This window comes from Emiliania huxleyi (genome assembly GCF_000372725.1).
Source record: "Emiliania huxleyi CCMP1516 unplaced genomic scaffold EMIHUscaffold_274, whole genome shotgun sequence".
Lineage (NCBI taxonomy): Eukaryota > Haptophyta > Isochrysidales > Noelaerhabdaceae > Emiliania > Emiliania huxleyi.
This window is the reverse complement of record NW_005199975.1, coordinates 14,854-24,615: the sequence shown is the minus strand read 5'-3', so window position 1 is coordinate 24,615 and position 9,762 is coordinate 14,854. Positions and strand designations below refer to the sequence as shown.

At 66.9% G+C, this 9,762-nt stretch overlaps 3 protein-coding genes across 3 annotated transcripts in view; 2 read left to right on the top strand and 1 right to left on the bottom strand.

Moving 5' to 3' along the window:
- Window positions 1-3,688: 3,688 nt before the first annotated feature.
- EMIHUDRAFT_115969 (hypothetical protein) lies at window positions 3,689-5,307 on the top strand (the record flags this gene model as incomplete). Its single annotated transcript, XM_005776680.1, has 2 exons — window positions 3,689-4,522; window positions 4,642-5,307. The coding sequence occupies 2 exons, from the start codon at window positions 3,689-3,691 to the stop codon at window positions 5,305-5,307; spliced, it is 1,500 nt and encodes a 499-aa protein (XP_005776737.1).
- An 842-nt stretch (window positions 5,308-6,149) lies between these two features.
- Window positions 6,150-6,671, bottom strand: EMIHUDRAFT_115968 (hypothetical protein; the record flags this gene model as incomplete). The annotated part of the gene is made up of 2 exons (XM_005776679.1): window positions 6,150-6,468; window positions 6,535-6,671. 2 exons carry the CDS (start codon window positions 6,669-6,671, stop codon window positions 6,150-6,152), a joined length of 456 nt encoding a protein of 151 aa, XP_005776736.1.
- Window positions 6,672-8,340: 1,669 nt separating this feature from the next.
- Window positions 8,341-9,762, top strand: part of EMIHUDRAFT_457779 (hypothetical protein) — a gene marked incomplete at both ends in the record, with an annotated part of 1,603 nt that continues 181 nt past the window's right edge. The window contains 4 exons of the mRNA XM_005776678.1: window positions 8,341-8,355; window positions 8,483-9,049; window positions 9,135-9,233; window positions 9,306-9,401. Of these exons, the coding sequence (XP_005776735.1) occupies window positions 8,341-8,355; window positions 8,483-9,049; window positions 9,135-9,233; window positions 9,306-9,401 (777 nt within the window). The remainder of the gene's footprint in view (window positions 8,356-8,482; window positions 9,050-9,134; window positions 9,234-9,305; window positions 9,402-9,762) is intronic.

Here is a 9,762-nt window from a genome sequence, read left to right as displayed (position 1 = left end):
GCAGCGGCTGCAAAGGCGCCGCCGCCCTGCCGGCGCGTCGCGCCCTCGCCGCCGAATGCGACGTACGCGCCCGCCCTGCCGAGCGTGATGGCGACGAGGCCGACGCCCGCCTCCAGCAGAGGCGCGACGAGCGCCTCCAGCTCGCCGTCGGTGGCCGCCTCTTCGTCCAGCGAGCCGGCAGCTCTCCCGGAGATGTGGCACGCCTCCTCGAAGTTGGCGTGCAGCAAGTCGACCTTCCCGAGGGCCGGGCCGAGCACGCCGTCCGCGTCGGCGGCGGCGCCGAGCGTCGCGCCGTTGACGTCGAGTGAGACGATCGGCGCCTCGCCGCTCGCCGCCTCGACCGCCTCTGCGGCTGCCTCGAGCAGCTGCAGCAGCGCTGGGCCCTGCAGCCCGCGGAGCAAATGCGGGTAGCCAACGTGCAGCGCACGCACGCACGCCAGCCTCGCCGCGGCTCCCGGCGCGCGCATTGCCCCCAGCACCACGTCTGGCGTGAGGAGGTTGTTTGCGCTCAAGTCGACCCAGCAGCCTCGCCCTCCGCCCTCAAAGACGGGCAGCACCTGGAGGAAAGGTCAGCGAAGGTTCAGAGAAGGTGCAGAGAAACCACCCGGCCGCGGAGAGGCAAACGGCACCGCGAGCGAAGTCGAGACGTCGCTTCTCCGGACGAGCAGCGACGTGTCCACCCCCTCGCCCGCCAGCTGCCTCGCAAGCTCGTCCCCGTGCAAGTCCGACCCCAAGACAGAGAGCACGCTCGCGCCGCACCCGAGCGCGCGGAGAGCGGTCGCGGTGTTTGGCGCCGATCCGCCCGCCTGCACCACGCAGCCCGCGAAGGGGGCGATCGCCTCGCGACTCGACGGCTCGCTCGCCTAAGTGATCATCCACCAGTGACTAATCGCTCATCCATCCTCACTCGTCGCGGCTTCACGGCTCCCCTCGCCTGCAGCAGCTGCTGGTCGAGGCAAGCCAGGCCCGCGCAGAGCACCGACCCTACCAGCACGCCGCCTCCCCCGCCGCCTCCCCCGCCTCCGCCCCCGCCTCCCCCTCCGCCTTGCCCGAGGGCGGCCGGCTCGCTTGGCAGCGCCTCGAGCAGCGAGCGCAGCGCCGCACTTTGGTGGAAGAAGCCAGGGTCGACGCCCGCAGCGCCGCCCTCGTTCACCTTGAAGAGGTAGGCGAGCGCCTTCGCCACGCCTCCCGCCTCGGCGCCGCGCGAGCTGAAGTAGTCGCAGAAGACCGCAACGTCGATCATCAGCGGCACGCAGAGCGCCTGGCGGACGTGTCGTGGACGCGTCACGGACAGGCGCATGGCCGTCGGTGATCAGCGGCACCCGGAGGCGCCGAGTCCATGCAGCGCGTGTAGGTGAGCATGGTGTGCTCGCAGCCCATGAATGCGTCGGACGTGTACTCCACCGTGTCGCGCTTCTCGTCGCCCATCTGCTCCGTGTACAGCACCGCGACCTTGTGGTCGATCGGAGCGTCGTCCGCCCACGCGCCAAACACGTCCGTCTTGACGCGCGCCTTTGGGGGAGGAGCAGGAGGGGGAGGATGTGAGGGAGGGGACAGGGGCAGAGGAAGAGGGGGGCGGCGATGCAGAGGGGAGGGGTGTGTACACGCCTTTGCAGACCATGTGCGCGGCGAGAGCAGGTTCTTCATGTCGTTGTTGCCAAGGTGGTTGTACGAGGCGATGGTGCGCGGCTGCAGGCCGAGCGCGCGCAGGTACTCGACGATCGCCGTCTTCGCCTAGAGAAAGGTCAGAGAACGGTCCAGGAAAGGTCCAGCGGAGGGACTAGGACGGTCTCCCCCCTCCGCCTTTGTCTGCCCTAACCCTAACCCTAACCCTAACCCTAACCCTAACCCTAACCCTAACCCTAACCCTAACCGCCTCCGCCTTTGTCTGCCCAGCCTTGAAGTCGGTGCCGAGCATGTAGAGAGGCGGTCCCTCGCCCCTCGTCCCCTCGCCCCTCGCCGCCAGCTCGAGCAGCGCGGGCTGGACGGTGTTCTGCGACCCCCCGTTGACGAAGCTGCACCCCTCGAGGGCGGCCGCACACGCGTAGACGAGCGACGGAGACACGGCGGGCCTGAGGGACATGTCCTGGACGTGTCCTGGACACGCGCATGTGAGCCGAGCGACGGCAGCACGGCTGACTTGTCGTCGCGCGCGATGGCGTCGAGCAGCGCGTCGGCGCTGCTGTACTCGTCGCACGGCCGCTCCACCGACGCCGACCAGACCACCGTCGTGTGGCCGCCTGCAGGGAAGGTTCCGAGAAGGTTCAGCGCAGGTTCAGAGCAGAGACCAGGCCAGCTCTGCTGCGGCCGCCTCCCTCGCCTCCGAGCCCGTGCTGCGCCTGGAAGGCGCGGATGTCGGCGCGGAGCCGCTCGAGCTGCTCCGAGCGCGTCGCCTCGCGGGCGACGAAGGTTGCGCCCTCGCGCTGCGACTCGCCGTAAAAGTCTGCGTCCCAGACGCCGCGCATCACCTCGACCTCGTCCATCTCGCCGCGCACCTGCCGCACGAGGTCGTAGTCGAGGATGCGAGAGCGGTAGAGCGCCTCGCCGAGCGGCGTCGGCACCACGTCCCAACCGCCCACGGCGAGGTCGGAGAAGGAGGAGAAGTCAAACTCGCGGCTGAGAGCGCCGACCTGCGTGATGCAGCCGAGGCAGTTGGCCCTGCGCGGCCCGTCCCGGCTCGACTCCCACGAAAGCTCGCGCTGGTTGGCGATCTGCCCGGCGAGCAGCGTCACGCCGTTGTTGCCGGCCAGCCCGACCACGAGGAGGCCGGCTCGGCGGCCGGCGGCGGCGGAGCAGCGAGGAGATACGTGGCGAGGTGGAGGCCTGCTGGCGCTGGGACGCAGCGTGGCGCCGAGCCGCGGCGAGTAGGCTGCGGCTGCGAGGAGGAGGAGGAGCGACGGCATCGGTTTGCTCGGTGTAGCGGTGAAGCCAGTTGGGTGAAGCCTTGGCGCGGATACAGTGGGTTGCGGGCATTAAGAAAACGTCGCAAAGAAACGCTACCAAGAGATTTCCGCAAAAATCTAAGAAACCACCGCGCGCCGCAGGCGCGGCCCCGAGAAAAGGCCAGCCAGACACGAGTCTCGAGTGTGAACGGGAGCGGCCCCAGCTCAAAATTTCTCTTCGCCTGCGGCGCGCGCACTTGTCACTTTCCAAGTCTACGGTGTTCTGAGTGGAGTGGAGATGGAGGCGTGTGTGCGTCTTCCCGTCATCCAGAGAGCCGACTTGGCGGCAGACTCTCTGGCATCGCCCTCGCGGACCGCAGCTAGCAGCTTACCTCTTACCTAAAATCCTTAGGGGGCCGGCTCTGGCCGGATTCCTCCTCCGAACAACTCAAGTTCGATCGGCCCCAGTCTCGAACTGGCAGCCACTATCTCACCGGAGGTACCATGTCCGAGGAGGCCACCGGCCAAAAGCGCATGTCTTGAAGGTCCGATAAAGAAAGAAAGAAAGAAAACACACAACCCAAGGGAGGGATGGGAGAACGGCACGCCGCCACCACACAGGGATTTTAAGGAGAGGAGTGTGGTGCGCTAGCCGTCGCCCACCCTGGGGAGTCTGCCTCTTCGTATCTCTTTGAAGGTCCGATACTGGAAGCCCATATAGCGTCTCTTTTTCTTTTCGCAGTCCGCGCCAGTCCGCGCCCTTGTCGTGTCATCGGCTAGAATTCTTTTCGCGTCTCGACGGCATGATGTGGCACTGGGTTTTCGCGGCAGCGCTCGCCGCGCTCTCGCCGCAGGAGGAGCGGCAGGCGATCGGCGCGGTCCGCCGCCCGATGTGCGAGGCTATCGTCGATGAGATGCACATCGAGATTGCAAAGCACACCCTGCGCAAGGACGGCGAGGACGACGTCTGGGAGACGGTGCCCGCCATCTGCCTCGCCATCGTGCAGAACTACACGCTGGTGCGCACGGCGCCGCCGAGCCGCGGCTGGCTGCTGGACAAGCGCGCTGTGCGGCTCGACGACCTCGAGCCCGGCGACACCTCGCCCGCCGACTTTGAGCACCTCTTGCTGCTCAAAAAGGCGTGCGAGCACTACACCGAGGAGTGGCAGCACGAGCTGTCGGGCGCAATGTACACGCGCACCGCCGCAGGGCTCTCCGCAAACAAGATCGCGTCCGACCTCTGCGATGACGTCGCGCCGCCCGTCCGCCCAAAGCGCAAGGCGCGCGCAAGCGGCGGCGGCGGCGGCGGCGGCAAGGCGAAGAAGGGGAGCGGCAAGGGCAGCAGCAAGGGAGGCAAGAAGGGGAGTAGCCCTGGCGGGGAGGGGGAGGGAGTGCCGAGCATGGACGAGCTGCTCCAGAAGTACGACACGGACGGCACCATCACCCGCCTGATGGAGCTTGAGCGAGAGTCGCCAGAGGCGCGCCGCTGCAGACCACCTCTGCCGAGACACTCTCCAGCACACACGCGCACGTACCGGCTGTCTGGCTTGGGCGGGTCCGAGGGACTGCACGGCCTCGGACGGCTACTGCTCATCGCCCGCGCGTCAAAGCGCCCCTCGAGAGCCGTGCTCCACTCTTGCGTGCGACGAGCCACTAGGCACCGCACACAGCGCCTCTGGCCCCTCTCCCAGCCACTCTCCCACCTCCCCACTCTCTCCCACACGCGCGCACCCGCCACCCTCCCGCCACCCTCCCGCAGGCGATGCTCGAGCCCGCGCAGCTGGAGGAGGCGACTGCCGGCGCAGAGCACCTCCGGTGCGGCGTCTGCCGCGCCATGTGCAAGCAAGCCCTCGTCGAGGCGAGAGCGGCAAAGGCGCCGCCAGCGCCAGAGAGAGAGGAGGGCTGCCCCTCCGCCGCAGCCAGGTCTGACCCGCACTCCTCCTCGCCCGCCTCGCCCCCCCAGGCGCTGCGCGACGAGGAGTCCCTCTCCGCCATCACCGCCTCTCTCTGCGTCGGGGTGCCGACCGGGTACGACGACCCCGAGAACCAGCCAAAGTACCCCGGCAACCCGCCCCTGTGGGGGGAGAGGTACCGAGTCCGGAAGAGGAGGGGGGCGGGCGGCGAGGAGCGGTGGCGGCTCGAGCCCCTGCCCAAGAAGGCCGCGCCGGAGGAGCAGTCGGGCGCAGAGTACGACTCGCTCGTGATGAAGCACGCGATGATCACGCGAGCCTGCCGCGCCGTCGAGTCGGACGTCGACGGCGACGACCTCGCGGAGACCATCTACTCGCTGGCCGCCTCGCTGGCCGCCTCGCAGCCCGGCAAGAAGCTCGGCGCGGCGGCGCTCGGCGACGCCTTTTGTGCGCGCCACTGCGAGGCGGAGAGCGGCGGGGAGGGTAAGGCCGCGACAGACAGGGACGAGCTGTGATATTCAGAAGAACACCATTGAGTGGAGTGGGTCGTCAGGGTCGAGTGCGACTGATATGAGCGGCGGTGTTGGTATGATCGGATGTTTCTCAGTAAATGCTAAATCCGCACGCAGTCGACGTCTCTCCGTGGACCGTGCGTCTCGGTCTTGACTTTTGCCCCCCCGCGCCCCCCCTTCTGCTTATCTCCGTTCTCGCGCCCTGCAGCCTGCACGTACCCTAGCACGTACCGTCTTGCCGCGATTCATCTAAGAGGCCAGAAACGTTCATTCCAGACGCTGTCCCTGTGGCCAAACTCGTAAGAGGTGCCGGGCAGTCGCTCCAGCCGCCTCCCTCGAGGTACAGTAGCGTCAGTAGGTATGGTCCGGTCGCACCAAGATGCGATGCCCGCATCAAGAGGCGGCAACTGCCAACGGTACGCTCAGGGGCGTGCCCCCCCCCCCCCCCTCCCCCCCAAGCGTCAACCGCCTGCGCAGGGAGAGAAGCGACAGAGCGAGAGGGGAGAGTTTGCGCATCCTGTGCTTCCTGGATCCTGCGCACCTGTCCGCATTTACAATGTGCGATGCGGCGTTTCATAGCTCGTTCACTGCTTCGCTGATCGCTGCTCTCTCTGTTTGTTGATCCATTTAAAAACAACACGTCAAAAATGGGAGCAAGTGAGCGACGCACAAGTCACATAACCGTGCGGTAGAATCGGAGGTCAGGGAGCGCACAAAACGGACTAAGAGACCGGCGAGACAAGACAATGATACACGATGGAACACGGGAGGATGGGGCGCAGGGTCCCACTGTACAATCGGGTGAGCGGGTGTGTCCTCTCCACGAATATGCCAGGCGGCGAGCCTCACGCGAGGTGGAGCCGCGTGCCCGGCAGGATGACCCGGACGCTGTCGCTAGCCTTTGCGCGCAGCTTCCCGGCGGCGGGCGAGAGGCGGGCGAGGCCGGAGCGGGAGAAGCAGAGGGCGATCAGGGCGTGCGTGTGCGGTCCGAGCCCGAGCGGCCCAGCGAGGCGGCTGAGCAGCCGCGCCGCTAAGATGACCGGGATCTGAAGCGCCGACGCGAGCCGCGGAGTGCAGGTGCAGGCGAGGACGAGGGCGGCGAGTTCAGAGCGGCGGGAAACTTCGTCGGCGGACCTCCGCGGCGGCTTGGACCTCCGCGGCCACCTGAGGGGGGAATTTTTGCTTGGTGAGCGCAGGGATGAGGAGCGAAAACACCAGAGCCAGCCGCACCGGCCGTGCTGCGCAGACTGGAGGAGGCGCGCTCGAGCAGGGTCGACGAGCCGGATCGCCTGGCGAAGCGGGTGTGTGCTCTGCCAGTCGAGGGCGGAGGTAGACGCGAGGGCGAAGAGGAGGAAGAGACAGCGCATCAGTAAACGGCTAAGTGGACGACTGAATCCAGCACCGCATCGACCCGAAACATCTTTCGAAGAAAAGAATTCTTAGGATTCAAGCCTCTCTCACAGCCTGCCCAGCCCCCCTCCGTGTCGCGATGCGCTCCCCGCTCCCGTTCCCCTGTGTCCCTGATCGTCCTACAAGATCCTGCTTGTGCAGGTGGGGACCCTGTCCTTCTCCCACCCCTCGTTTGGCGTGTCCGTTGTATTTATTTATTTATTAGCACAAGCAGATATGTCGGAATTGTCGGAGAATAGCGACTAGCACACCTCTGAGTCCCAGAAACCCGAGGAGTCACACAGTCCACCTGTGTGATGCACGCCCTGCGAGCGGGGCGGGGTGCGCACTGTCCCTCTGTGTTCGTGTGCGTCGCCCATCTCTCCCTGGAGATGACTGCTCTATTTATTTATTTTATTAGCACAAGAAGAAAAGAATTCAACCAAGTTCGACACAGGTACCAAAAGAGGCACAGCCTGCGACGGACCTTTAGAAGGCGCCGTCGTCCTCATGGAGGTGGGCACGATCGGGGGGACAGTCGAATCCGCGAGCACCGTAGTGCTCGCCGAAAAGACCATCCCCATCATCCCAACCCCCCGGCGACCCCCTCGCCGCTTGCCCCGCCAGCGGGCACTGCGCGACCCACCCCCGCGCCCTCGACCGCGCCCCCCGCCAGGAGCATATCGCATCACCACCGCCCGATCCTCGTCGAAGAGCAGAATCTTTCCCGCCTTCACCAGCTCCTTCCACCCCTCCGTGTCCTGCAACGTCGTGGCGCCAGCCCATAGCTCCGGCCCTCCGTCGCAACATCCCGGCCCCTGTTCCGGCATAGCGTCCAAAGCCGCCCTAAACCTAGGGCAGCGCGCCGCGTCCCATGCCGCCTTCTCAGCCGCCTGGATAGCCGCCCACTGGGCAACCGAGTAGTGGGAGGGGCGAGATTGGCGAGCAGTGGGCCCCGTCGGCCGAGAAGAGTCCGGCGGAGCTTCTCCGCCTGAAGCTCGTGGAGTCCGAGCGAGGCAATGCCCTAATGATGCGCGGCATGCACACGGCGCTGGTACACTGATGCATCGTAGCTCAGTCTACTTGAAGTCCTGTGTGCTGTGAAGTTGGATTTTGCCCCCCTCGCGAATCGTGTAGAGCGCGACTCTCGAGGCGAAGAGCGTGCGGGTTATCTCTGGCGCCCCCATCTCGACACTGGACAACCGGTCGCTTCGCCAGCGGGCTTGGAAGCCGAGGTCCGGCGCTGCGTCGACAATCTTGTGGATAAGGTCGTAATACGCATGGCTGCAATTTTACAGGATCCTTGCCACTCCGCCCTCCCAGCACGCGCCATTTTGGCTGCCTTCCAGCGCCAGTGCAGCCATCCTCCGGCCGATGGTTGCGATGGCTGTGTCCCAGCCATCCGCCCGGCCGCAAGATGGCTGCCATACTACATACAGCCGTCGCAGCCATCGGCCGGAGGATGGCTGAGCTTATATGCAATTTGCTAGATCCTGACCAAGCGTTCCAACGCGATGGCTGAGAGATAACGACGCCAGCCATCCAGAACAAGGGTGTGGTTGCTCGCGGAGCGAGAGTGGAGCCACCTGGGCTCGTGTCGGGGCGGCGAGAAGGTGGGTCGAATTCGCGACAGCCATCCTCCGGCCGATGGCTGCGACGGCTGTATGACAGCCATCATGCGGCCGGAGAGAGAGAGAGAGAGATCTCTCTCTCATGCGGCCGGGCCGCGCGCGGGATAAGGTTTTTGCTCGCCTTCCCTGGGTCCCCGTCGTGTTGCATCGACCCCCAGGGAAGGCTTGAGCAGCTTCTATCGGCGACAATGGTGGCGACGCCGGCGATGGTCGCCTTGTTCGTCCCCTTAATCGTGCAGCCGAATACAGTCGTCGTGCAGCGGAGCCCGGTCGCTCCCGCGGAGGTCCTCTCCTCCGCCTCTGCAGCGCCGGCCTCTGTGGCGCCGGTCTTTCCTTCCGGCCGCATCGACTCTCCTGCTGTGTCAAAAGCGGAGCTGCCCGCTGCCCGCCTGGCCTCTGCGCTGCGGAGCTCGCAGCAGGCACTGCGGCAGCAGCAGGAGGCCGCCGCCACCGCGCTGCGGCAGCAGCAGGAGGCCGCCACGACTGCGCTCCGGGAGCAGCAGCAGACGGCCGGCGCCGCGCTCGCGGCGTCGCGGATCGAGCTCGAGAAAAGTCTCAAGGAGGCGCCACCGGCGCTGGAGCGGTCGATCCGGGAGGAGGTTGCGCCCGCCGTCGAGCGCTCCCTCAAGGACGCGGCGCCAGCGCTCGAGCGCGGCCTCAGGCAGGACGTGGCGCCTCTGTTCTCGAGAGCGGCGGCCGAGCTTCCACCGGCGATCGGGCAGGCGGTGAGCGAGGCGCGGCCCTGCAGGCGAGGGAGAGCTGCTGCGGGGCGGAGCCTCCTCTCCACCCTCTCGCGGCCACCTCCTCTAGGCCTCGCCGCAGGTCGCAAAGGGCCTCGCCGCAGCCGGCGGGACACTCTGGACCTCGGCGCAGCCGGCGGCGAGCGGTGTGGCTGCGGCGGCGAGGCAGGCGGCCGACTCTCCGAGCCGCTCTGCCTAGCCGTCTCTGGAGCCGTCGCTCAGCCCTCTCTGAGCCCCGCAGGCCGCAGAGTCGGGCGCCGCGCAGGCCAACGGCGCGCTGCAGCGGGCGGTCGCGCCGCTCGCGGAGAGCGAGGGCGGGAAGGCGGTGGCGGGGCAGGTGGCGCGGCTGCTGGTAGTAGAGCGAGGGCGGGGAGGCGGTGGCGGGGAGGTTGGGGAGGCGGTGGCGGGGCAGGTGGCGCGGCTAGTCGCGGGTGGCCCTCTCCGCTTGTACTCGTCATCGACGCCCGTCTCGCCCAACAACGGTGCTGTCCCCGCCTGTGGCCGCGCTCGTTGGGAGCGTGTACGTGTCCATGTCTATCTCGTCTCTCTACGCCCGGCTCGACGTACTCCTAGGCTGTGGCCGGACGGTCTGCTGCTGGCAGCTCTCCTCGAGGTGGCTCGGCATCTTGACTAGCCAGAAGGACGACATCACCCCTCGGCTGGGCCTTTCTCGCGCACTACAATTTGGCTTCTCCGGG